This window comes from Citrus clementina, unplaced genomic scaffold, assembly GCF_000493195.1.
Source record: "Citrus clementina cultivar Clemenules unplaced genomic scaffold, Citrus_clementina_v1.0 scaffold_3, whole genome shotgun sequence".
Classification (NCBI taxonomy): Eukaryota; Viridiplantae; Streptophyta; class Magnoliopsida; order Sapindales; family Rutaceae; genus Citrus; species Citrus x clementina.
The window spans coordinates 40,845,722-40,873,508 of NW_006262339.1; the positions used below are offsets into that span (position 1 = coordinate 40,845,722).

At 35.5% G+C, this 27,787-nt stretch overlaps 2 protein-coding genes across 8 annotated transcripts; both read left to right on the forward strand.

Annotated features, from left to right (window-relative positions):
• The first annotated feature begins 344 nt into the window (after positions 1–344).
• On the forward strand, positions 345–27,337 carry LOC18048685. 4 transcript variants are annotated; one of them, XM_024187998.1, is made up of 14 exons: positions 345–635; positions 1,168–1,493; positions 1,604–1,760; positions 2,415–2,595; positions 2,694–2,774; positions 3,540–3,647; positions 20,775–21,044; positions 23,097–23,400; positions 23,510–23,666; positions 24,329–24,509; positions 24,596–24,667; positions 25,370–25,477; positions 26,013–26,279; positions 26,910–27,337. In XM_024187998.1, exons 2-14 carry the CDS (start codon positions 1,193–1,195, stop codon positions 26,997–26,999), a joined length of 2,277 nt encoding a protein of 758 aa, XP_024043766.1. In that variant the 5' UTR covers positions 345–635; positions 1,168–1,192; the 3' UTR covers positions 27,000–27,337. The 4 variants fall into 4 exon arrangements, with proteins under 4 accessions (XP_024043766.1, XP_024043768.1, XP_006443334.2 ...); XM_024187999.1 differs by lacking the exon at positions 345–635 and adding an exon at positions 745–798; XM_024188000.1 differs by lacking the exon at positions 24,596–24,667.
• Positions 5,956–10,908, forward strand: LOC18046375. Of its 4 annotated transcripts, XM_024188006.1 has the most exons (7): positions 6,544–7,009; positions 7,121–7,277; positions 7,948–8,128; positions 8,237–8,308; positions 9,008–9,075; positions 9,666–9,921; positions 10,588–10,908. In XM_024188006.1, the coding sequence occupies exons 2-6, from the start codon at positions 7,225–7,227 to the stop codon at positions 9,676–9,678; spliced, it is 387 nt and encodes a 128-aa protein (XP_024043774.1). In that variant the 5' UTR covers positions 6,544–7,009; positions 7,121–7,224; the 3' UTR covers positions 9,679–9,921; positions 10,588–10,908. The 4 variants fall into 4 exon arrangements, 3 of the variants coding, with proteins under 3 accessions (XP_024043772.1, XP_024043773.1, XP_024043774.1); XM_024188004.1 differs by lacking the exons at positions 9,666–9,921; positions 10,588–10,908 and adding an exon at positions 5,956–6,182 and having other exon boundaries at positions 6,702–7,009; positions 9,008–9,175; XM_024188005.1 differs by lacking the exons at positions 9,666–9,921; positions 10,588–10,908 and adding an exon at positions 5,956–6,182 and having other exon boundaries at positions 6,706–7,009; positions 9,008–9,175.
• Positions 27,338–27,787: the final 450 nt, after the last annotated feature.

The window sequence follows — 27,787 nt, forward strand, 5'->3', positions numbered from 1 at the left end:
TTACTTAAAAAGATCTAATATTTTAGAAATTAAAAAACTATTTTTTCTCTAATTTTTATGTGAGAAATTTATTACCGGTAGCTGTAATGAAGAGAAGAAAACTTTTTTTTTTCTTTTGAATGGAAGAAATCCCATTGTTGAAATGGGTTTAATAATAAAAATAAATAAAAATCAAAGAATAGGATTTACACTAATAAAATTTGATTAAGGATATTTTTATTATTGATAGAGGTGATAAAAGAATTTTATAATTTTTTAAAATATTTTAATAATAAAAAAAAGTGGTGTGAAGAGATTTTATTTAGAAGGGTGCGAATAGTCCCGCCACTCGTAGAATTATTTTCTTATTTTTTCACCAAATTGTTGGCATTAGCGTTGGAGTGGAATCCCCTTGTCATAGAAGGCGACAGCCCCACACCCACCCCTTCTCCTTCGGTTCGAAGGAGATGCTATTTTTCAATTTGTGGATATGCTTTCCAAAATTAGGACCCGAAAAGAAAACTTGAAAGCCCAATTCAAAACTTGTGCAAGAAGGACATGTAATTGACATATGCTGTTTCTTATATATATATGTACATAAGAGTCTGAACATCAGCTGAGCCAGCGATTGATTGAAAAGCAATTTTAAATTTTCGGTCGGTATTGCTTCCCTCATCTTATGGATTTTCCTTCAATTTATTATACATTCACTTCAATTGTGTTTCTGGGTGCTCGTTATGTGTTTCTCTTTTATGGTTTTGGTTGGCTTTTTTCTCTGTTTTTTTTTTTTTTGAAGCTCTTATTTTACTGCTTCCAATGGTTAGTTTTGCTACTCTCTCCTGACATAAAATTATTTGCTTGGATAACTTAATCTTTTGCTATTTTGTTATGTTCATTTTATATAGAGCGAATTCATTGTATCAAATGTTATCATAAATGATGCTTGGGTAATTTGATTTAGCTTTTTTTTTTCCTTCTTTCATAATTTGCCTGTAGGTTATCTTTATTTTTTTTTTCTTTTTTCAAATTTATTTGAGTCTACAGAATGTTGATTCTGGTTTGATCTTGTGTTACTGAACTGTTTCATTCATTTTGCCTAGCTATTTATGTTTCTAGTTTATTGGGCAATAGTGATTTTATTTCACAAAATTCTGTGAATAATACTTATTATTCTTGGTGTGGTTTAAGGTAGTGAGAAGTTAACATTATCATAATGGCTTACATTCCACCACATATGCGGCATTCAAAGGACCCCCAGAGGCCATCTCCAGTTCCAGAGATGCTTGTGCCTAAATTCAACGGAAACTTAAACTTAGGATCACCCAACAATAATGCAGACATGAGTGGAAAGATTGTGTATGCAGACCATGCCATTTCCAGGTGGTTTGCTGTTGGCTTGGATGATGATGGCAGCCTTCCCTCTTCTGTCCATCTTGAGCCGTTTTCAGTGGATACTGTTGAGCATAAAAGAGGAGCAAAGCCCTTAGTTTTAGTGAACAATAATCTGGCTAAAGGTTAGTGGTCTGCATTTTTAGTTTTATCCTAAATATGCTCTACTTTCGTTCTTGATTTATGTCTGGTTTTAACTTTAGTTATGTTGACATTTGGATTTTTGGGTTGGTAGATAATGATAAAGTATGTGGGAATATATCAAGAAGCACTTGGGAATTGGTAGCAGAAAATGTATGGCCAGATGTATTGAGTGCTTGTAAAATTGTCAAGAACGAAATGGAGGAAAACCCAACATTGGTTGCTAGATTCGGCCATGTTCTTTTCCGTAGGTATGTAATCTGGTTTCCATCGCTTTTACAGCAACATGTTTTGAGTTAGATCATTCCTTCACTTTTTTTCGACTTTGAAATTAAAGCAACAAAATTGCATATTCATACTAAAATCTGACAGAAACTTGTGGTCATATATGTACTGACAGCTAAAACTATGATCTGTTCCATTAATCCTAGCGCCATCAATGTTGACTGTAAATGTGATCTCCAAACCAGGGACATGAGTTAACATTGCTTTTAAAAGCCAAAGAGGAAATGATTTATTGAAAAAATAAAGAGACAAGATCACAGATTTAACTTCTTTCAGACTTGTTGCATCTCATAGAAGCTTTCATGCCATCTAGAATTTGGATTTGGTTTTGCATAGGCACATTTCAATAGTCACACTGGCAACAAATTTATCCATTGTCTCAGTATTGCTTGATTTCTGGTGTGAGAAACAAATCAATCTGTTGCCATGGCCAAGTTTTATTATTTGATATTTCATTTGGACGGCAAACCATACCATCGCTTGACCTATTTGTTACAATATAAATAATGCTATATGTATCAAATATTTATATGCTGGTGTTAGATCTTTGAAGCCTCCATTGGCTTTCATCTTAAAAATCCCTCACAGAAATATTTTTTATATCATTCGTCCTAATGCAGGAACAATTTCCTGAGCTTAGAAAGTGTAAGAGAAGATCTGGTTGCTGAGACCGCTTTGAGGCAATTTAAGAGATCCTTTTACACAAATGTCCCTGCTACATACATGGAAAAGATTATAAATGAAATTGTGCCAAAAATTGGGGTTGATTTTGAAGAGTACAAGGATACTTACCATGTCAAGGTAATTCTTGTGCTAAACACTGAGTATTCATGATCAAGTTTCTTTCATTTCTCACTTAATTAGCCATTAATCCACCCCCCCCGCCCCTTCTTGTATAGTTGTCTGACAGCAAACGACAAAACTCTACTGTTTCCTGCAAATGTACTGTCAAACAAAATAACAAGCTTGAGCTCTATAAGGCAAGTTTTCTGCTACTGGCTAACTATTATTTATGGACAATGCATTGAATCTTGTATGCATTGCCTGTATTTTAAAGAAGACTTTGCTAGTTCAAACATTGCAACAGGACTTCTGATGTTTTGAATTAATTAGATGAGGGTCTGAATATATTCTATTCATTGCAAATTATGAAGGAGCTATCAAAATGAAAGCAATAAAGATTAAGAAAGAGACCTAGGAACGGTAGAAACCTTTGTGTCTCACTAAGACCTATTAGAAGTGTTTCCATGAATAAAAACCAATAGAAAGGAAAAGAGTTTAAAATGAAGAAGAGGAAGAAAATTCTTAAAAAGTAATGCTAATTGTACATCTGATTGACGGTCAGGCTTGTTAATTCATCATGGAAAGTTCTAGAAACTATTATAAACGAAGTAAAAATTGAATTAAGTTAAACTCATAATTGAATGTCTAAACTAAGAAAGTATGTATAATATTACAGATGACTATAAAATTACTAAAATACTACTGGTTGTGGATCACATTGAGTATGCCAATTTTTTAGAATTCCTTTCAGCATAATGGGATTTAGATCTCAATAATCTTTTTCATTTTGAGTACGGTGACATCTGGAAGACCGGAACTATCAAGTATCTGATGATAGTCATTTTGTTTATTTTATCTTTTAAATTGCACACTATTTCCCATACAGTCATAATATATACTATTTGTTTATTTATTGTTGTTTGTGTTGAGTCTCATCTTGAATATGAATATTTTTCGTGCAGGTCGAACTAAACCCAGTTCGTCACATGGTGGTAGATATATCATGCCTTGATAAAAATTTAGACCTGAGGTTGGCACTGTGTACTAAGAGTACCTTGTCTGCTCTCTCTGTAAGTTAATTTGCTACTTCACACTTGTTTCAGCTAGACTTTTAAGTTACCCCTTTTTTTGCCATTTTATTTTATTTAGTCATAGCAATTACAATCCTCATAATTACAGACGCTAAAGAAGAAAACTTCAAGACCGCGTCTGGGGGGGCGGGGGCTGGAAATCTTAAACTTATAGATTTGTTTTTATCATAGAAAGTTTACTTTCGAAGGGTTAAGAAAAAGAATACATATGACAAGCTTAAGAAGGGTTAAACTTTAGTCATGCATCTCCCTTTTCACTCGGTATCGACAGCAACAAGTCAGTAGTGATCCTAACTTGTGAGGATTTTTTTCCTTGAAATCAGAAACTTTACTAATGATAACAATAGAGTAGTAGATGAATCATTATATTTTCAAAATTAGTTACCAATTGTAGACTTAAAACAAAAGTTAAATGTCGACAAGTCAGTAGTAATCCTAATTTCAGAGGATTTTCTTTTTCTTGAAATCAGAAACTTTACTAATGACAACAATAGAGTAATAGATGAATCATTATATTTTCAAAATTAGTTGCTAATTGTAGACTTAAAACAAAAGTTAAATGTAAGGTTTTTGTTGTCGTTGGGGTGTGTGTACGTGTCTGTGTTCTCAATCCATTGGGAGGAATGTCCATTTTCATTTAATATTCCTGAAAACAATTTTGAGTAGTCCCTGCAAATAAATTCTATGATCAAACTGAAATTTTAAAATTTTCAGGATGGCGAAATGAACTGCATTAGAAACCTGATAAATTCAGCCATTCTGGATCCGGAGGTAAAGGGTGGGATAAGATGGCCCATGGGGAAGTCATATTCTGGGCAAAGATACAGAGTTATTGGGGTTTGGCACACTGAATTTAAATCATATAAAAGCCCATCACTAAAGCTCAAGGTAAGAAATGCTGATCGATTTGATTTCAAGACTGCAACCGGGGAAGCTACAATTGAGATTAATCTGAAGTTGCGAAGAATAGTTTCAGAGATTCAGGTATTTGCTGCTTTTTGCTTCAACTTTTATAACTTAACCTGCTATCCTTGTATATGATTACATAGTGCTTGGAATTCTCTCTGTTCCATCATAATGTTAATGCATATTTTATCTTCACAATTTACTGTAATTTTCTGTTTTTACTATTTGATGCTGGAAAGAGGGTCCTTTTTTTTTTTTGTTTTGGGGGGTGGGGGGGGTGTGTGGAGATTGCCGTACAAAAGAAGTTTGTTGGGGAAGATTTTATCGATGAGATGAGATAGCAAGTTTATCCATTTACTTTAATGAGTCCGATCTAGTCATACGTGGTGGGTGTTCATTGGCAGAGCTGCAGGCCCCACAACACAGCTCCACCAATGACAAATCGCTGTGGGCACGCACATGATCGAAATCCTAATTGAACATATTATCTGCAAGAACCCTGTTTAGTGTTCTATTTGCTTTGTTTCATCTTTTCATTAACATGCGCTTAGTACTTTTTATTTCAATTGTCAGGATGGGAAGATTGGTATTGATTCCGTCTACAGTGGGTTTGAAGACAACCTGAGGTTAATATGGGATCATTTCTTGTCATGTGAGCAGCTGTTGACATAAACAACAGGTTGCAGGCTCTACCCTACTCTTGGTTGATGTTTGCGTTTGGGTGCTTCCTGTACTTGCTGCTGCGCAAAGATGTAAATAAGATCATGTTTGTGTCAAATGGTTTTTTGCTAATTATGTGTGGACTTGTATTAAATCTTTGCTCGAGCAATTCTCATGCAGCATGAAATTTGTGTGAATTTTGTCCAGTTTCTACCTCTTTTTTTTTTTTTTTTTCTCTCTCACTTCTGTTTTATTTTTTCTGTGTGTGAATAAATATCAACAGCTAGTACAAATAAAATTTGATTTTATTTGTAAGACCAGGACCTGTCTTCAAAGTTAATGACATTCTTGAATCACTTGGGATCCTCTTGCAAATCTATTTTGGAGAAAAGTTTTCTCCCCAACCTTAATCAGTAATGCATCAAGATTCTCTCCTTATTCTTTCTTTTTTCCTTTAGTCTCTATTTTTGTAAATTTAGATAAAAATTAACTTAATAGTAAATAAAATGAAAGAAACTGGTTTAATTGTTAATATCAGAATTTAAAATTTATTTTTGATTTTTTTTAATGATAGTGATCGTTTAGTTAATAAGGAGCGATTAAGAGTAAATAAATAAATAAATGAGAAAGGTTCTTGTCTGTCAGTAATGTGGCAATTTACAGAAAGGTCCTTGATGATGTCCGGTTAAAATTTAATTAAATTAGTAAATTGGAGAATTAATTAATTTTTTCACATATTACATTAAAGTGGAGTCTCCTTGCCAGCGAAGGAGATGCCTTTTCCAAAGCAAGAAATGAAAACTCAAAAAGCACACTTCAAAACTTGTGCAAGAAGGAGATGTATTGATATTTGATACATGCTTTCTTTTTCTTTGTGTATATATATACCCACGTCTGATGATCAGCTGAACCAACAGCCAACACTAGGAAGCAATTTTAAAACTTTTGGTTAGTATTGCTATTTAAATCTTATGAATTTTTGTTCAATTTATTATATTTTCACTACAGCTTTGTTTCAGGGTACTTGTCATGTGAATTTCTTTGATGATTTTGGTGGGTTCTTTTTAGCTTTTGTTTCACTGTTTCCACTGGTTAGCTTAGCTACTGTCTACTGAGATAAAATCATTTGCTAGAATAACTTAAATCTTTTGCTATTTTGTTATATTCATATTATACAGAATTAATTCATTGTATCAAATGTTATAATAAATGATGCTTGTGTAATTTCATTTAGTTTTTTTGTCCTTCTTTCATAATTCGCCTGTACAGTATCTTTAACTTTTTTTTTCCTTTTTCCAAATTTCTTTTATTGTAGAGAATGTTTGTTTTAGTTCTGATCTTGCGTTACTGAAACGTTTCACTCATTTTCCCCAAGCACTTTGGTTGCTAGTTTATCGGGCAGTACTGCGATAGTGATTTCAATTTACAAAATTCTGTAAATACTTATTATTCTTAGTGTGGTTGAAGGTAGTGTGAAGTTAATATTATCACAATGCCTTACATTCCACCACATTTGAGGAGTTCGAAGGACCCCCAGAGGCCATCTCCAGTTCCGGATATGCTTTAGCCTAAATTCAATAGAAAATTAAACTTGGGATCATCCAAGCATGACGCAGGCGTGAGTTCAAATTGCATTGAGTATGCAGATCATGCCGTACACAGATTGTTTGTCTGTGGCTTGGATAATAATAACAGCATTTCTTCTGACCATTTTGAGGAGTCGCCAGAGGAGGCTGATGTGCATGAAAGACCAGTGACCATTAATCTGGCTAGAGGTTAGTGGTTTGCATTTTTAAATCTATCTTAGATATGTTTCTAATTTCGTTCTTGATTTATGTCGGGTGTTAACTTTAGTTATGTTGACATTTGGATTTTTGGGTTGGAAGGTAATGATAAAGCGTGTGCAAATATATCAAGAGGCCCATGGGAATCGATAGCAGAAAATGTATGGCCAGATGTATTGAGTGCTTGTAACTTTGTCAAGAACGAAATGAAGGAAAAGCCAACAATGGTTGCTAGATTTGGCAAACTTGTTTTCAAGGAGTATGTGATCTGGTTCCATTGCCGTTACCGCTTGAATGTTTTGAGTTAGATCATTCCTTTGCTTTCTTTTGACTTTGAAATCAAAGCAACGAAAATGCATATTCATACTAAAATCTGACAGAAATCTCGTGGTGATAAAAAGTACTGGCAGCTAAAATTACGAACTTTACCATTAACCCTAGCGCCATCAATGTATGACTATAAATCGACTCTCCAAACCAGGGGCACAAGTTGCCATTGCTTGTAAAAGCCAAAGAGGAAAAGATTTATAAAATAAATAAATAAATAAAGGAAAAAGAAAATTATAAGATTAAGGATTTATAGTACATGCACTTTTTTCAGATTTGTTGCATCTAGAATTTGGCTTTGGCTTTGGCTTTGTGTAGGCACATTTCAGTAGTTGCTGCTGGAAACAAATGTATCCATTGTCTTAGTACTGCTACATTTCTGGTATGAGAAACAAATCAATCTTCTACCACGGCCAAGTTTTATTGTTTGATATTTCATTGGGATAACAAACTGTACCATTGCTTGACCTATTTCTTACAATAAAAATGATGCAATTGTATCACATATTTCCATTCTTATGTCACATCTTTGGAACCTGCATTAGTTTTCTTATCAAAAGTGCCTCAAAGAAATAATTATTATATCATTCATCTTGATGCAGGAATGATTTACCGAGCTTCATAAGTGCAAGAGAACATCAAGTTGCTGAAACGGCTTTGAAGTCAATGAGGAGGCACCTTTACCCAGGTGTCCCTGCTGTACACATGGAAAAAATTGTGCATGAAGTTGTGCCAAAAATTGGAGTTGATTTTGTAGAGTACAAGGATATATACCATGTAAAGGTAGTTACTTCAGGTAAACACTACAGTTTTCATGATCAATTTTCTTTTCTCTCTGACTTAATTCGCCATTGATCCCCCCCCCCCCCCCCCCCCTCTCCTCCTCTGTAGTTGTGGGACAGCAAACAACAAATTACTTGCAAATGTACTGTTAAAGAAGATAAAAAGCTTGAGCTCTATAAGGCAAGTTTTCTGCGTTTGGCTAACTGTTATTTATGGACGATGGGTCGAATCTTGTGTGTGCTGCTGTATTTTAAGGGGACTTTTGCTAGTTCAAACATTGCAACAAGACTTCTGATGTTTTGAATTGAATAGACGAGAGTTTAAATATAATCTTTTCACTGTGAATTATTAAAGAGGTACCAAAATAAAAGCGATAAACATTAAGAATGAGACGAAACCTTTGTGCCTCCCTAAGACTTTTTAGGAGTCTCTCCAGGAATAATCTCAATTTTAAGGAAAGAATTTGAAATGAAGAAGAAAATTCTCTAGGAGTAAGACTAGTTCTACTTCTGATTGAGAAGAGGCTTGTTAATTCGATAAGGAAAGATCTAGTTACTATTACAAACCAATTAAAATTTGAATTAAGTTATCAGTTAACTCGTAATTGAATGTCTAAACCAACAAACTACATATAATGTAACAGTTGCGAATATAAAATTACAAAAATACTGCCGATTATAGACCAAATTGAATATGCCAATCTTTAGGAATTCTTTTCAGCATCATGGGATTTAGATTTCAATAATCATTTTTATTTGAGTATGGTGACATCTGGAAGACCAGAACTATTAAGTATCTGATGGTAGTCATTTTTATTATTATTTATTTATCTATTGTTGTTTTGCGTCTCTTCTTGAATATGAACATTTTTTCTTGTAGGTCGAACTAAACCAAGTTCGTCACATGGTAGCTGATATTGTATGTTTTGATGAAAATCTAGAACTGAGGTTGGCACTATATACAAAGAGTACCTTATTTGCTCCCTCTATAAGCTGCTCATTGTACTTGTTTTACCTAGACTTTTAAGTTACCCCTTCATTTTTTCCCTTTTTATTTAATTTGGTTATTGCTTATTAGAATCCTCAACGTTACAGATGCTGAGGAAGAAAAATTCAAGACCAGGGAAAATATGGAAATCTTAAACTTATAGCTGTTTTTTAACATCGAAAGTTTACTTTCGAAGGGTTGGGAAAAACAAATATAGGACTAGCTTAAAATGGTTAAACTTTAGTCATGCATTGCCCTTTTATTGAAATCAGAAACCTTACAAATGTTAAAAATAGAATAATAAATAAATCATTAGATTTTCAAAATAAGTTACCATCATGTAGAATTAAAACAAAAGTTAAATATAAGGTTTTTCTTGTCATTGGGGGGTGTGTGTCTGTGTTCTCAATCTATTGTGAGGAATGTATTTTATATTGCTGAAAAGAATCTCGAGTTATAAGCCAAGAATATGTATTTATCATATCTTATATTTTCTGTGTAGTCCCAGCAAATGAATTGTACTTTCAAACTGAAATTTTAAAATTTTCAGGATGATGAAATGAACAGCATTAGAATTCTGATTAATTCAGCCATCCTGAATCCAAAGGTAAAGGGTGGGTTAAGATGGCCCATAGGGAAGTCGTATTACGGGAATTATAGAGTTGTTGGGGTTTGTTAAATCATATAAAAGCCCATCACTAAAGGTCAAGGTAAGAAATGTTGATCGATTTCGTTTCAAGAGTGGAAATGGGAAAGCTATAATCGGGATTAATCTAAAGTTCAGAAGAATAGTTTCGGAGATTCAGGTATTTGCTGCTTTTTGCTTTAACTTTATCACATAACCTGCTATCTTTGTGTATGATTATATAGAGCTTGAAATTCTTGCTGTTACATCATAAGGTTAATGCATAGATCTTCATACATTTCTTATTGAAGTTTTATTTTGAGCTGTAATTATAATTTTCAATTTTTACTATTTGATGGGTATTGTCTTGTAGATTGCTCTCCCCCCCCCCCCCCCCCAAAAAAAGTTTGAACGAGAGTATTTTTAACAGTGAAATAGCAAGATTCTAATGTATAATCTTCATGAACTCATTTTAGTTGTTATACAGTTGTCCCTCTCTGTTAGTTTATTTATTCTGTCGTAAGTAACAAATGATTTTTTAGCTATTGCCTAACTTGGAGTAAATTTTATTTCAAAACTGAGCTTCCAGCTTATGACTTAGAAGTCTTATACGTGTGTCTTGCACTTTGGTTTTACAATCACCATTGGAAGAGTGGCTAGTGTTTGTTAATTGCTTCAATCCCAGGAGCAGAGTTTTGAAACATAAATACGTTTCATGATTGTTATTGCTCACTATTTCCCATGGCTTTGTCCCCATGCAGCCATGCTTATACAAAATTAGTTTTGTATTTGATATCTTTCATCTTTCATTAAGATGTTCTTATTACTTTTCTCTTTTAATCGTCAGGACGGGGAGATTGATACTGATTCCATCTACAATGGGTTTAAGGACAACTTGAGGTTAATATGGGACCATTTCTTGTCATGGGAAGATTGATACTGATTCCAGCTACGGTGGGTTTTAAAGACAACTTGAGGTTAATATGGGATCATTTCTTCTCATGCGAGCAACTTTTGACACAGCTCTTCTTCTTCTTCGTTCGTATTTGCATGTGTGTGCATCATGTACTTATTGCTATTGAAAGATGTAAATGCAAGAATAAGATCAGCTTCATATTGAAGGCCAAAACTACCTTCCACCCGTTGGAAGGTACCCCATCTTTTGTCTTGTTGTAGTCTAACCCTTGGATTAAAAAGTAGTAAAATCTAACATGTTAGAAAAGGACACGTAATGAATGAAGATGACTGGTGTAGCCGATAAAAAACAAAATCTCAATTAAAATGATACCAACATCACCATCATCATCACGAGCTGCAACTCCACTGCCGCCGGCAACAACAACAAAAACAATCTAACCAAAATGTAGACAAAATAAAAGAAAAACTAAAAATAACTAAAAGTAATATAATAATTAAAAAAGAAAAAAAAGAATAGTCAGCCGAATAGTCAGCTGAATAAGGAAAACATCCCTCTTCTGTTGGATCTTGTCTACATTGTGGCCTCTGTCGCAATAGTATGGTGGTTGGTGTGGCTTTGTGTGTGTGCGGTGGTAAGGCTTGCTTGTACGAAGCGGCGGCGAAAGTTTTTTGGTGACGACGGTTAGGTGTTGTGGATGATTGGTAGGCCGCGGCAATGGAGGATAAGGCTGGTGAACTAACAATGATGGTTAGAGTTTGTGAATGTTTGTAGTGGTGGCTAGGGGTTGTGAGGAGTGATGGTTGTGATGGCGGTCATGGTGGTTGTTAGAGCTTGTGGATGGCGGCTAAGGATTGGGATGGTGATGATGATATTAAGGGGTTGTGGGTGGCGGTGGCGGCAGATGAAAGGGAAAAATTGGTGTCTTTTTTTTAATGTTTCTGTAGATAATTGTCTCTTACAAAGTTCATGAAACGGTTGCCAATTGAAATTCAATTTCACACTGCAGAACAAGAACCGTTAGATCAACTTCTCAAATATCCAACGGCCACAACACTAGAGGACAAAATAAGCTGTACCTTCCAGCGGGTGGAAGGCAGCTGGACCCCATATTGAATGGTGCTAAAATGTACAGACTTGTGTTAAGTAAATGCTTGAGTTCCTCAATTCTCATTCTCACCCAGTTTTTACCTCAATTTTTTTAATTTCCTGTGTAATAGTTGTATTTGGTCTAAGCTTGGCAGTTCCTGTGTAAAGTGCTTTATATTTTTTTATGTGTGGAATGTATATCAACAGCCTGTAACAATAGATTTTGATTTTATTTCTAAGATATGTCTTTCAAAATTAATCTGGTGATACACTTGAATCACTTGGGATCCACCTGCAAATGTATATTGGGGAAAAGTTTTCTCCCTGCCTTTTATGTAATCACAGCCACTAATAATATGGTAATTTGTTAAAAGGTCCTTGACGTCTGGTTAAAATTTATTTCAATCAGTAAACTCATCCAAACGGTCTCACCTGGCTGGAATATTTATTTTGAATGTGTTTTTTTCAAGATTTAATCAGTATTTTACTTATTAGTGCTTCTTCTTTTTTTCTTTTCCCCTTTTCCTGTATTTTTAAACCGTTGGTTAGAAGGCAAACATTTCACATTAAAGTGGAGTCTTCTTGATGCTACAATGTCATTTGTAGTCTCTTTCGAGTAGTCTCTGAAAACTTAAAAGATGAGAGGTTAGAATAGAGTTGTCATGACTCTCGCAAGTCATTCCTAAGTGAGTGGTTCTCTAGTTAGATATCGAGTAGTGCTGTAGTTGTGTTAAGATAGAGCTTCTCCAGTAAGGGCAGACAGGCCTTAAAGATTGTAGTTGGGAGTTAGGCCACCAACCAAAAAAGGTTCTTGTGAGCAGTTACTCTTACTAGATGGAAATAGAAGAGTTAATTAAAAGGTACATAGCTATAAGGTTGAGTGATGAGGAAGAGGGGAGGGTTACCTTCATGAGCAACATGAAAGCAAAGGGGGAAAGAATAGTTGCTGGCTGCTTGATAGGAAAAGTTCTCAATACAAGGGGAGTGAATAGTAAAGGATTGAAGATGACTATGCAAAGAGTATGGAAAACATCAAGGGAAGTGAAGATAGAGAGCCTCGGAGACAATGTGTTCATGTTCAAATTCGGCTCAGAGGCAGATAAGAGAAGCATAATGGCTGGGGGGCCATGGCACTTTGATAGAGCTCTTATGGTGCTTACAGAACCAGTCGGGATAGGGGATGTGAAAAAGTAAGATTTTAGACATGTATCCTTTTGAGTACAAATTCATGACGTTCCTATTATGTGCATGACAAAGGAGATGGCAACAGTCTTGGGCGAGGTGGTTGGGAAGGTAGAGGAAGTAGAAACGGACGCGGCAGGGGAGTGTATTGAACAATTCTTAAGAATGAGAATTTCAGTGGATGTTACCAAACCGTTGAAAAAGATCATCTAGCTAGAACAAGAGGGGGAAGATGATGAAGATATCCTTATGCGTGTAATGTATGAATGATTGCCAGATTTTTGCTTTTGTTGCGGGCGTATAGGGCACCAATACAGAGAATGTGCCCATTACAAATCTCAGTCCAAGGATGAAAATAGCTTACGGTCCATGGCTAAAAGCAATTACCATTACGGAAAGACTAAAACAGAGCATAAGAAAGAATAAGTGGGATTCACAACCCAACAATTCACATACAAATTTTGCAACCCCAACTAAAATTACAAAGAACCAAGGTACGACAGAAACAGAACAAGGTAGAAAGGGAGATCTGGGCAATGAAGATGGATCCAGTAGACATCTTTCGGACCCAGGTATGGATAGTACAACTGGAGCTATGGGTAAGCTGCAGAAGGTAGTTGGGACACAATTAATGCTTAGGGATACAGCCTATATGGAGCCAATAGGTAGAGGGAGTGAAAATGAAAAAGTTGCTGGCAAAGACACAGAGCATTGGGATATGGGAAACAGAGCAAAAGCTATGGGCGGGAAAAGAGAAGAGAGGGAAATAATTGTGCAAGATGGAAATGCTGAAAAAACAAATCCCTCGATACAAGCAATGTGGGAATTTTTAAGGGGGGAGTAACAGAAACAAAAGGGAACACAGCTGGAATGGGCAGTCAACAAAAACAAAATGAGAGCCCAGTCCAACTTGAATCGAAAATGGAGGAAATTGATGATGGACCAGGGGGAGATAAAAGCAAGCCCAAGAAAAAGAAATGGAAGCTTCAAGCTCGCAATGTGGAAGTAAATGCGGGAACAAACGAAAGGTTCATTAAATTAAAAAAGCCCGGTTGCTCTATGGAGTGGGAGAGTCCAAAAATGAAGAGAAGCAAAACAAACAACCCAAAAAAGAATGGTTACTCACCACGAGACCAAAAAAAGAAAGCTGCAGCAACTAAACTGATTTTCGAAAATGAGTTTGGGGAAGTCAGCGAGAAGATTCAGAATGTGATTAATGGGATATCGGCGGAGGCTGCAAGACAGCCCCGCCAAGAGCAATGAAAGTGTTAAGCTGGAACGTTCGGGGGCTGGGGAAAGGCCGAACGTTCCGAGAAGCCCAGCTACTTTTACAGGAGCATAAGCCTCAACTCTTATTCTTCTGTGAAACAAAGATGACAGTTAGACAAATGCAGGAAAAGACATACAAATTACACTTTCAAAATTGCTTTGCGGTTAGTAGAGAATGACTGGGAGGAGGGTTGCCAATGATGTGGAATCCAGAGATAGTGGTGGACATTAAATCCTACAGCAAGCACCATGTTGATGCAGTGGTTCATAGCGAAAATGGGAGCTATTGGAGATGCACGGGAATCTATGGCCATCCAGAAACAGACCAGAAAAAGCATACTTGGGAGCTTTTAAGGAGGTTATCTAATTTATCTTCTCTACCATGGCTTTGTTTGGGGGATTTCAATGAAGTGTTGAATTTAAATGAAAAAATAGGGAGAAAAGATAGGAGGGCAGAACTGGTGAATAATTTTCGGGAAGCCATTAGGGATAGTGATCTGGAGGATTTATGAAGTAACGGGTACCCTTTCACTTGGTCAAATAGACGATTCGGACCTCACATAATCGAAGAGAGGCTCGACAGATTTTTGTGCAACAGCAATTAGAGAAGTTGTTTCCAAGAGAAGGCAGCCCGAAATTTGATCTCGTAGAGCTCAGTTCACAACGATATCCTAATGGAGGTGACATAAAAAGGAAAAGGCGGTAGATACATGAAGAGAACTTTTCAAATGGTCCACTATAAAGACATGTGGAGTCCATATGAGAAGTGCAAGGAAATAATTAAAAAGGAGTGGATGGAATCGTGCTGCTGGAACAGTGGAAACCCAGTTGAATTGTTTAAGAAGTCAAAATCATCTTTGGCAAAGCTGAAAATATGGAGTAGAAACGAATTAGAAGGAAAAAATAGGAAGCTGGAGCAGCTAAGCAGCAAATTGAATGAGTTAAAGAATGGATACAGTCATTTCGATGATGGAACTGAAGTTCGAACAATTGAAAACCAGATTGACAACATCCTTTTAGATGAAGAGATTTTTTGGAAACAAAGATCAAGAGCTGACTGGCTGAAGGAGGGGGACAAAAATACAAGATTCTTTCACTTAAAAGCTTCGGTGAGGAGAAAAAGGAATAGAATTTATGGCCTAGAAGATGAGAAAGGAATTTGGGTTGAGGAAGCAGAAAAGGTGGAGCAGGTGATAGGAGAGCATTTCACAAAAATGTTCACCACAACCAATCCTTCTTCGACTCAAATAAGTGTTGTTCTATCTGAGCTGCCAGTCAAGATTACGGAAGAAATGGCAAGTTACCTGGAGCAACCTTTTACAGCAGAAGAAATAGCAGATGCGCTAGCTCAAATGTGTCCAACGAAAGCTCCTGGCCCGGACGGATTTCCAGCAGCTTTTTATCAAAAACACTGGAGTTCAGTGAAGGAAGTGGTTGTTAAGACATGCCTACACATCTTGAATGAGGGAGGTTATCTCGCGCCTATCAATCATACTTACATTGCACTGATTCCAAAGGTACAGAAGCCTAGGAAAGCAAATGAGTTTAGACCAGTTAGCCTATGTAATGTTATATATAGAATTATTGCAAAAACAATGGCTAATAGGCTGAAGCATATCTTGAATGATAATATATCCCCCACACAAGGTGCATTTGTTCCCAATCGACTCATTACTGACAATATTATCATAGGTTATGAGTGCTTGAATAAGATTAGACAAAGTAGGAGCAAAAGAAAAGGTTTAATAGCTCTGAAATTAGATATCAGTAAAGCATATGATAGAGTTGAGTGGAGTTTTGTTAAATGTACCATGCAAAAATTAGGCTTTTCTGAAAAATAGGTAAATCTAGGGATGAACTGCATTTCGACAGTAAGCTTTTTTGTGTTAATTAATGGAGTGGCAAAAGGTCTCATCCACCCCCAAAGAGGATTGAGACAATAATGCCCTCTTTCCCCTTACATTTTTATAATGTGTGCAGAAGTGTTTTCAAATTTGTTGAAGCATGCAGAAAGTCAGAGCTTGATACACGGCCTGAGATTCAGCAGAAGTTTATCAATCACTCACCTCCTTTTTGCTGATGACAGTCTGGTTTTTTCAAAGGCTTCCCCTACTGAGTGCAAAAAGTTGAAGGGAATTTTTGATGATTATGTAGCCGCCTTTGGACAAGTGTTTAATAATGACAAGTCATCTATGTTTTTCAGCTCCAACACAAACCAAAGTCAAGTGGAGGAAATCAAGAACATATTTGGGCCGAATATTGTCTCTAAGCATGAGAAGTACTTGGGTTTACCATCCATGGTGGGAAGAAAGAAAATCAGCTTCTTTAATGAAATTAAGTTGAGAGTGTTAAATAAGCTGTCAAGTTGGCAAACCAGGAGATTTTCTAGTGGAGGGAAGGAGGTCCTTATCAAAGCTGTGGCGCAAGCGGTTTCAGCATTTGCAATTAGTGTGTTCAAAATTCCTCAAGGCCTTTGTAATGATATTGAAAGGGCTATAGCGAGATTTTGGTGGGGATCCTCGGAAACTCAGAGGAGTATACACTGGGCAAGGTGGGAAAAGCTGTGTAGTGCAAAAACAAGTGGTGGGTTGGGTTTTAGAGAATTTCCGAGCTTCAACCAAGCTTTGATTGCGAAACAAGGGTGGAGGGTTCTGCACAATCTAGACTCTTTAATGGCTAAATTCTCAAAGCCAAATATTTCAAGTACACTGATTTTATGGAGGCTAAACTAAGGTCAAATCCCTCTTTTGTTTGGAGAAGTATTTTATGGGGTAGACAATTGCTTCATGAGGGTTTAAGGTGGAGAGTAGGCAATGGGCATAAAATTTCAGTGTTCAGCAGGAACTGGATGAAGAAAGGTGAGTTTCATAACCCGACATCTATAGCAAGGTTATCTAATGATGTTGTTGTCGCTGATTTCATTGATGAAAAAAACCAATGGAAGCAAGAGATGGTTGCTCAAAATTTCCCTAAGGAGATCACAGAGAGAATTCTAAAGATTCCCCTTCCAAAAACCCCCCAGGAAGATGTTATGATCTGGAGTTATCATAAGCATGGTGCTTATTCAGTGAAAAGTGGTTATCAGTTAGCAGTCAAGCTCAAATATCCAGACACACCAGGCTGTTCAGATGCCACCAAATCAAAGTGGAAAGTTATTTGGGCTAATGTGATCCCTAAAAAAATTAAGATTTTTATGTGGCGAGCTGCCCATAACTTGTTGCCAACCATAGACAACCTCTGGAAGAAAAAAGTGGTGATGTATTCTGTTTGCCGGATATGCCATAGCAACAGGGAAGATGTCTTTCATGCATTGGTGGGATGTAGAGCTGCTAGGAAGGTGTGGAAGTTGACAGAATTTTATGAGGATATAAAGATATTGGCTCACCAGGATATGCTGAGTGTTCTTCAAGAATTAGCCGGGAAGAGGAAAAAAGATGATTTGGGGCTGATAATTGCAACTTGTTGGGCTATCTGGTATGCAAGAAATAGAATGGTAAATGAAGGTAAGCAAGAAGATCCCCAAATAACAGCAGCTCGGGCTGCAGCAACTGTAGAGTCGTACTTGAGAATTAAGTGTCCAAATGTCCAAGTTGTTCGAAGTCAGCACAACAATAATCAATAGGTGTGGAATCCCCCTCCAATTGGTTGGTATAAAGTGAATGTGGATGCAGCAATTCAAATGGCAAATTCGAAGGCTGGGCTAGGTGTAGTGATTAGAGATTCAAGCGGGAAAATTTTGGCTGCAACAGTTCAGAGCACTGGATTCAGAGGAGATGTGGCTTGTATGGAAGCGGAAGCTGTGTTGTTTGGAATTCAAGTTGCCTGACAAGCAAAATGTGATCCAATCATTATAGAGTCAGATTCTTTAGAAGTGGTGGAGCTATCACTGCAAAAGAAGAGCAGCATGGCAGAAATTTGTTGGGCAGTGGAAGAGATACAAGCATGTCTAAAGAACCAGAGCAGAGCATCAATTCAATTCGTTCCTAGAAACTGTAATGTAGTAGCTCACTCATTGGCAAAAGTAGCCTTAGATTTTAAAAGTCTTGTAGTTTGGATTGAGGACTTTCCAGTTCCAATCATGTTGTTACTGTCAAAGTTTGTTTAATTAGAAAGCTTTACTTTCGCTTCCAAAAAAAAAAAAAGTGGAGTCTTCTTGCGACTAAAGGAGATGCCTTTCCTAAAGCAAGAAAAGAAAACTTAAAGCCCTCTTCAAAACTTGTGCATGAAGGATATGTAATTGACGTACGCAGATATGCTGCATTATTATATATATATATATAACCCATATAAGTCTAAATATCCGCTGAGCTCCTGACCCAACAGCCAGCCAACACTAGGAAGCAATTTTAAAAATTTTGGTTAGTTCTGTTCTTTATTTATTTTGAATTTTTGTTCAATTTATTATATTTTCACTTCAGTTTTACTTCAGGATACTCGTTATGTGCATTTCTTTGATGATTTTGGTGGGTTCTTTTAAGCTCATATTTTACTGTTTCCACTGGTTAGTTCAGCTTCTTCTACTGAGATAAAATTATTTGCTTCAATAACTTAATCGTTTGTGATATTATTATGTGATTGTATATAGAGTTATTTCATTGTATCAAATGTTATCATAAATGATGCATGAGTAATTTCATTTAGTTTTCTTTCTTTCTTTCATAATTGACCAGTAGGATTTCTTTTCCTTTTTTTCTTTTTTTTTTTCTAAAATAAAATAAGGGTTCTCTTTGTCTGGAGAATGTTTGTTTTAGTTTTGATCTTGGGTTACTGAAACGTTTCAGCATTTTTCCCAAGTATTGTTATTGCTTGTTTATCAGACCACATTGATATAGTGATTTCATTTCATAAATTTTCGTAAGTAGTTATTAGAAAAATTATCCATCGATCACTTTTTCTTTTAAATATATATATTTTCATTTTCTTTTATTTATTTTCACTTGAAATTATATTTTTTTTATCCGCTTATTTCCGTCTCCACACAATTATAATTTTGTTAATGTCGCAGGGGCCAATTTGTCATTTAACCTGAACAACAAAAGCAACAATGTCGTTTAAACAAGACCCAAAAAAAAAAAAAAAAGGAAAAGCGGTCGAGAGCAGAGCAAACCACAAGAACGGCCATTGTTTATAATAACAATAAGAAGAAGCTTCTGCTGCCGCCACTGTTAGTTGAACGACTGACTAGACCACCAGCGTTGGCAGGAAGCTGCGGGCGAAGTCGTTGACGAAGTTATATTTTTGCGCAAACACACTGCCGTTTCAAATCGCTCGGCACTCACAGTTCATCCAATCGGTACAGTTTACATACTTTAGTTAATTTCTTTTTCTTAATATTAATAATTTACTTTAATCATTTATTCTTTATTATTTGGCAGGAGTACCTCATTTGCGTGAAGGAGAGCCGCTGCACTAGGTGGAGCCCAGGCTGGGACGCACCGCGTAACCCTAGGATTGGCCCGTGGCTAAGCCTCTTAAAGAAAATTGCTCTCTCTCATAATTTAGTTCCTGAATTTGAGGTATAATTAACTTTTATTCACTATTTAAAAAAAATGGAATATTTTTATTTTCTTTTAGTTATGTGAAGTTGCTTTTTTTTTTTTTTTTTTTTACATGAATGTAGATTACATTGGTGGGTACTCATCATGGACCCGTGACGAATAGATGAATCTTTTGCTAAGACTATACTGATTATGATCCTTGGAGAGAAATGAAGAAGATATAAGATAACATGGCATGGCCATTATATTCAATTATCTCATAAGTATGTTGCTTCCACTTCGAATATTAAATCCGAATTTCTTTTTTCAAATTTGATTTTTTTTTGGCATTTATATAAGGTAAAATTGTAATTTTACATTTGGGGGGAAAAAAAATCATTTATCTGATTTTCCGCTAGTTCTCTTAACAGTGTGCAGACGGGAGTGGACAGGTGCAAGAAAATGTAGCTTTAGGTAGAAATCAGCCAAAAAATCAAAGACATGTGTATGTTTGAAAAAACAGAAAAAAAAAAAAAAAACAGGTGGTCAGTGGATAATTTCCCTACTTATTATTCCTAGCGTGGTTTAAGGTAGTGTCAAGTTAATATTATCATAATGGCTTACATTCCACCCCAAAAGCGGCATTCGAAGGGCCCCAAGAGGCCAACTCCAGTTCCGGAAATGCTTGTGCCTGAATTCAACAGAAAATTAAACTTGGGATCACGCAAGCATAAGGCAGGCATGAAAGTAAATTACGTCGAGTATTCAGACCATGCCGTACAAAGATGGTTTGTTTGTGGGTTGGATAGTAATAGTAGCTTTCCTTCTGTCCATTTTGAGGACTTTCCAGAGGAGTCTGTTGAGCATAAAAGAGGAGCTAAGCCCTTAGTTTTAGTGACCAATAATCTGGCTAAAGGTTAGTGGTCTGCATTTTTAATTTATCTTAATATGTTCTACTTTCGTTCTTGATTTATGTCTGGTGTTAATTTATCTATTGGGAGGAATGTACATTTTCATTTCATATTCCTGAAAACAATTTTGAGTTGTAAGCGGTCCCTGCAAATGAATTCTATGATCAAACTGAAATTTTAAAATTTTCAGGATGACGAAATGAACTGCATTAGAAACCTGATAAATTCGGCCATTCTGGATCCGGAAGTAAAGGGTGGGTTAAGATGGCCCATGGGGAAGTCATATTCTGGGCAAAGATACAGAGTTTTTGGGGTTTGGCACACCGAATTTAAATCATATAAAAGCCCATCACTAAAGCTCAAGGTAAGAAATGCTGATCGATTTGATTTCAAGACTGCAACTGGGGAAGCTACAATTGAGATTAATCTGAAGTTGCGAAGAATAGTTTCAGAGATTCAGGTATTTGCTGCTTTTTGCTTCAACTTTTATCACTTAACCTGCTATCCTTGTATATGATTACATAGTGCTCGAAATTCTCTCTGTTCCATCATAATGTTAATGCATATTTTATCTTCACACTTTACTGTAATTTTCTATTTTTACTATTAGATGCTGGAAAGAGGGTCTTTTTTTTTTGTTGTTTGGGGGGGGGGGGGGGGGGTTGGGGGAAGATTGCCATACAAAAGAAGTTTGTCGGGGAAGATTTTATTGATGAGATGAGATAGCAAGTTTATCCATTTACTTTAATGAGTCCGATCTAGTCACACGTGGTGGATGTTCATTGGCAGAGCTGTGGGCCCCACAACACAGCTCCACGAATGACAAATTGCCACGGACGCGCACAGGATCGAAATCCTAGTTGAACATATTATCTGCAAGATCCCTGTTTGGTGTTTTATTTGCTTTGTTTCATCTTTCATTAACATGCACTTAGTACTTTTTATTTCAATTGTCAGGATGGGAAGATTGATATTGATTCCGTTGACAGTGGGTTTAAAGACAACCTGAGGTTAATATGGGATCATTTCTTGTCATGCGAGCAGCTTTTGACATGAACAACAGATTGCAAGCTCTCCCCTACTCTGGGTTGATGTTTGCGTCTGGGTGCATCCTGTACTTGCTGCTGTGGCAAGATGTAAATAAGATGATGTTTGTGTCAAATGGTTTTTTGCTAATTATGTGTGGACTTGTATTAAATCTTTGCTCGAGTAATTCTCATTCTGAACTTCAAATTTTGTCCACTTTCTACCTCTTTTTTTCTCTTGTGTTTTATTTTTTCTGTTTGTGAATAAATATCAACAGCGAGTACAAGTAAAATTTGATTTTGTTTGCAAGACGAAGACCTCTCTTTCAAAACTAATGACATTGCTTGAATCACTTGGGATCCACTTACAAATCTATTTTGAAGAAAAGTTTTCTCCCCCGCTTTGATCAGCAATGCATTATGATTCTCTCCTTAATTTTTCTTTTTTCTTTTAGTCTCATTTTGTTTTTTAAATTTAGATAAAAAATTAATTTTACAGTAAATAAAATAAAGGAAACTGCTTTAATTATTAATATCAGAATTTAAAATTTAATTTTGATTTTTTTAATGATAGTGATCATTTAGTTAATAAGGAGCGATTGTTAATAAGGAGCGATTAAGAGTGAAATAAATAAATGAATGAATAAGAAAGATTCTTGGCTGTCAGTAATATGGTAATTTATAGAAAGGTCCTTGATGATGTCCGATTAAAATTTAATTAAATTAGTAAATTGGAGAATTAGTTAAATTTTTCCATATAAAATTAAAGTGGGGTCTCCTTGCCTGCCAGCAAAGGAAATGCCTTTTACAAAGCAAGAAAAGAAAACTCCAAAAAGCACACTTCAAAACTTGTGCAAGAAGGAGATATATTGATACATGCTGACTTTCTTTTTCTTTGTGTATATACACACACACATCTGATGATCAGCTGAACCAACAGCCAACACTAGCAAGCAATTTTAAAATTTTTGGTTAGTATTGTTGTTTATATCTTATGAATTTTTGTTCAATTTATCATATTTTCACCACGGCTTTGTTTCGGGGTACTTGTCATGTGAATTTCTTTGATGATTTTGGTGGGTTCTTTTTAGCTTTTGTTTCACTGTTTCCACTGGTTAGCTTAGCTCTGTCTACTGAGATAAAATCATTTGCTAGAATAACTTAATATTTTGCTATTTTGTTATATTCATTTTATACAGGATTAATTCATTGTATCAAATGTTGTAATAAATGATACTTGTGTAATTTCATTTAGTTTTTTTTTTTTCTTTCATAATTGGCCTGTACGGTATCTTTAACTTTTGTCCTTTTTCCGAATTTCTTTTATTTTAGAGAATGTTTGTTTTAGTTCTGATCTTGCATTACTGAAACGTTTCATTCATTTTTCCCAAGTACTTTGGCTGCTTGTTTATCGGGCAGTACTGCGATAGTTATTTCAATTTACAAAATTCTGTAAATACTTATTATTCTTGTGTCGTTTAAGGTAGTGTGAAGTTAATATTATCACGATGGCTTACATTCCACCACATTTGAGGCGTTCGAAGGACCCCGAGAGGCCATCTCCAGTTCCGGAGATGCTTGAGCCTATATTCAACAGAAAATTAAAATTGGGATCATCCAAGAATGACGCAGGCGCGTATTCAAATTACATCGAGTATGGAGACCATGCCGTGCACAGATTGTTTGTCTGTGGCTTGGATAGTAATAACAGTATTTCTTCTGACCATTTCGAGGAGTTTCCAGAGGAGCCTGATGAGCATAAAAGATCAGTGACCATTAATCTGGCCAGAGGTTAGTGGTTGGCATTTTTAGTTTTATGTTAGATATGTTCTACTTTTGTTCTTGATTTATGTCAGGTGTTAACTTTAGTTATGTTGACATTTGGATTTTTGGTTGGTAGATAATGATACAGCTTGTGCGAATACATCAAGAAGCCCATGGGAATCGATAGCAGAAAATGTATGGCCAGATGTATTGAGTGCTTGTAAGATTGTCAAGAACGAAATGGAGGAAAAGCCAAAAATGTGTGCTAGATTTGGCAATATTCTTTTCGATGAGTATGTGATCTGGTTCCATTGCTGTTACAGCTTGAATGTTTTGAGTTAGATCATTCCTTTCTTTTCTTTTGACTTTGAAATATAGCAACGAATATGCATATTCACACTAAAATCTGACAGAAATCTTGTGGTCATATAAGTACTGGCAGCCAAAATTACGAACTTTACCACTTTACCACTAACCCTAGCGCTATCAACGGATGACTGTAAATCGGATCTCCAAACCAGGGACACAAGTTAACATTGCTTGTAAAAGCCAGAGAGGAAAAGATTTATTAAAAAATAAAGGGAAAAAGAAAATGTCTAGATCAATGACTTATAGTGCATGCACTTCTTTCAGACTTCTCGTGGAAGCTTCCATGGCATCTAGAATTTGGCTTTGGCTTTAGTAGTTGCCGCTGGAAACAAATGTATCCATTGTTTAGTATTTCTACATTTCTGGTCCAGGAAACAAATCCATCTGTTGCCATGGCCAAGTTTAATTGTTTGATATTTCATTGGGACAACAAACTATACCTTTGCTTGGCCTATTTCTTACAATAAAAATGTTGCTATATGTATCCCATATTTCCATTCTTCTATCACACCTTTGAAACCTCAATTAGTTTTCTTATCAAAAGTTGCTCAAAGAAATAATTATTATATCATTCATCTTGATGCAGGAACAATTTACCGAGCTTAGAAAGTGCAACCGAACGTCAAGTTGCTGAAAGTGTTTTGAAGCCACTGAGGAGATGCTTTAACACACCTGTCCCCGCTGCATACGTGGAGAAAATTGTGCATGAAGTTGTGCCAAAAATTGGGGTTGATTTTGTAGAGTGCAAGGATATATACAATGTAAAGGTAGTTCTTCTGCTAAACATTCACGATCAAGTTTCTTTTATCTCTCACTTAATTAGCCATTAATTTTTTTCCCCCTTCTTGTCTAGTTGTATGACGGCACACGACATATTACCTGTAAATGTACTGTTAAAGATGATCAAAAGCTTGAGCTCTATAAGGCAAGTTTTCTGCATTTTGCTAACTGTTATTTATGGACAATGGGTCGAATCTTGTGTGTGTTGCCTGTATTTTAAGGAGACATTTTGCTAGTTTAAACATTGCAACAAGACTTCTGATGTATTGAATTGAATAGTTGAGGGTTTGAATATAATCTTTTCACTGTGATTATAAAGGAGGTACCAAATAAACGCGATAATCATTAACAATGAGATGAAACCTTTATGCCTCACTAAGACCTTTTTGAAGTCTCTGCAGGAATAATCTCAATTTTGAGGAAAAGAATTTAAAATGAAGAAGAAAATTCTCAATGAGTAAGGATATACTTCTGATTGAGGAAGAGGCTTGTTAATTCGATAAGGAAAGATCTAGTTAATATTATAAACCAATTAAAATTTGATTTAAGTTAGCAGTTAACAAATAATTGAATGTCTAAACCAATAAACTATGTATTGCATTACAGTTGCGAATATAAAATTACAAAAATACTGCTGATTATGGACCTTACTGAATATGCCAATGTTTAGGAGTTCCTTTCAGCATCATGGAATTTAGATTTCAGTAATCTTTTTCATTTGAGTATGATGACATCCAGAGGACCGGAACTATCAAGTATCTGATGGTAGTCATTTTTTATTATTTTTTAATTATTTATTGTTGTTTTGTGCAGAGTCTTATCTTGAATATGAACATTTTTCTTGTAGGTCGTACTAGACCAAGTTCGTCACATGGTAGCTGATATTGTATGTTTTGATGAAGATCTAGACCTGAGGTTGGCACTATATACAAGGAGTACCTTATCTGCCCTCTCTGTAAGTTAATCTGCTAGTTTGCGCTTGTTTTCCCTAGACTTTTAAGTTACCCCTTCATTTTTTTCTCTTTTTATTTTATTTGGTTATTGCTCATTAGAATCCTCATCGTTAGAGATGCTGAGGAAGAAAAATTCAAGACCAGGTAAAATAAGGAAATCTTAAACTTATATCTGTGTTTTCATCATCAAAAGTAAACTTTCGAAGGGTTGAGAAAACAAATATATGGCAATCAAAACGGTTAAACTTTAGTCCTGCATTGCCCTTTCCTTGAAATCAGAAACCTTACATATGTTAAAAATAAAATGATAAATAAATCATTAGATTTTCAAAATTAGTTACCATCAATTAGAATTAAAATAAAAGTTAAATATAAGGTTTTTCTTGTTGTTGGGGTGCGTGTGTGCTCTCAATCTGTTTTGCGGAATGTACATGTTTATTTTATATTGCTGAAAACAATCTTGAGTTATATCTTATATTTTCTATGTAGGCCTAGCAAATGAATTCCATGATGAAACTGAAATTGTAAAATTTGCAGGATGATGAAATGAACAACATTAGAATTCTGATTAATTCAGCCATCCCAGATCCGAAGGTAAAGGGTGGGTTAATATGGCCCATGGGCAAGTCATATTCCGGGAATTACACAGTTGTTGGGGTTTGGCACCATGAACTTAAATCATATAAAAGCCCATCACTAAAGCTCAAGGTAATAAATGTTGATCGATTTCGTTTCAAGACTGGAACTGGGGTAGCTACAATTGAGATTAATCTAAAGTTCAGAAGAATAGTTTCGGAGATTCAGGTATTTGCTGCTTTTTGCTTTAACTTTATCACGTGACCTGCTATCTTTGTGTATGATTATATAGAGCTTGAACTTCTTGCTGTTACATCATAAGGTTAATGCATATATCTTCACACATTTCTTATTGAAGTTTTATTTTGAGCTGTAATTATAATTTTCAATTTTTACTATTTTATGGGTATTTTCTTGTAGATTGCTTTAACCCCCCCCCCCCCCCCCAAAAAAAAAAGTTGAAAGTATTTTACCAGTGAAATAGCAAGATTCTAATGTATAATCTTCATGAACTCATTTTAGTTGTTATACGGTTGTCCCTCTCTGTTAGTTTATTTATTCTGTCGTAAGTAACAAATGACTTTTTAGCTATTGCCTAAATTGGAGTAAATGTGATTTCAAAACTGGGCTTCCAGCTTATGACTTAGAAGTCTTATGTGTGTGTCTTGCACTTTGTTTTACAATCACCATTGGAAGAGTAGCTAGAGTTTGTTGATTGCTTCAATCCCAGGAGTAGTGTTTTGAAACATAAATATGTGTCATGATTCTTATTGTCATGGGAAGATTGATACCCATTCTTATTGTATCTGATATCTTTCATCTTTCATTAACATGTTCTTATTACTTTTTAATCGTCAGGACGGGGAGACTGATACTGATTCCATAAACAATGGGTTTAAAGACAACTTGAGGTTAATATGGGACCATTTCTTGTCATGGGAAGATTGATACTGATTCCATCTACAGTGAGTTTTAAAGACAAGTTATGGGATGGTTTCTTGTCATGCGAGCAACTATTGACATAAACAGCTCTCCTCCTATTTCGTTCATATTTGCATGTGTGTGCATCATGTGCTCGTTGCTGTTGAAAGATGTAAGCGCAAGAATAAGATCACGTTCATATCGAATAGTGCTAAAATGTATAGACTTGTGTTAAGTCGTTGCTTGAGTTCCTTAATTCTGTTGGTTTTAAACAAAGAAAAGAGAACACAGAAAATTGGGGCTGTTAAAATTGCACATGATTCATTGCTGCAGTATTTGAATTTATACAAAGAAAAGAAACAAACAAAGCCAAAAAATTTGCCTAAATATCTTTAACATATATTCGATATCATAAAATTAAAAAATAAAAAGATTGTTCCTACAATCTTGTAAGATATTATTGACAGCATAATCATATCTTGCTATTTTATTTTTGTTCAAATCCTACGGTAAATATAGCATTGTCATCACTCCTTTCTATTTTTGTTGCAGACACCAATGCTTTTCTTCAACAATTCAAATCTAGACTTTGACAGTCCCTTTTATCAAAATGTCAGCTAGTTGATCTTCTGTTTTACAATGCACAAGCCTTACTTCATCATTCTTTTGGACTTCTTTAACAAAATAATGCTTAATTTTGAAATGTTTTGTCTTCCCATGGAACACTGGATTGTTAGAAATTGCTATGGTAGCTTGGTTATCAACAAAGATTTTAGTTGCATCATCTTGAATCATTTTCAAATCAATCATAAGCT

What these genes read in the sequence shown, in the direction of transcription:
- LOC18048685 (XM_024187998.1), top strand. Translation starts at nt 1,193, where the DNA reads ATGGCTTACATTCCACCACATATGCGGCATTCAAAGGACCCCCAGAGG. An exon ending in GAACAATAATCTGGCTAAAG is followed by an intron (nt 1,494 to 1,603) that starts GTTAGTGGTCTG and finishes TTGGGTTGGTAG; the next exon opens with ATAATGATAAAGTATGTGGG. An exon ending in ACAAGCTTGAGCTCTATAAG is followed by an intron (nt 2,775 to 3,539) that starts GCAAGTTTTCTG and finishes TTTTTCGTGCAG; the next exon opens with GTCGAACTAAACCCAGTTCG.
- LOC18046375 (XM_024188004.1), top strand. Translation starts at nt 7,225, where the DNA reads ATGAAGGAAAAGCCAACAATGGTTGCTAGATTTGGCAAACTTGTTTTC. An exon ending in AGGATATATACCATGTAAAG is followed by an intron (nt 8,129 to 8,236) that starts GTAGTTACTTCA and finishes CCTCCTCTGTAG; the next exon opens with TTGTGGGACAGCAAACAACA. An exon ending in AAAAGCTTGAGCTCTATAAG is followed by an intron (nt 8,309 to 9,007) that starts GCAAGTTTTCTG and finishes TTTTTCTTGTAG; the next exon opens with GTCGAACTAAACCAAGTTCG.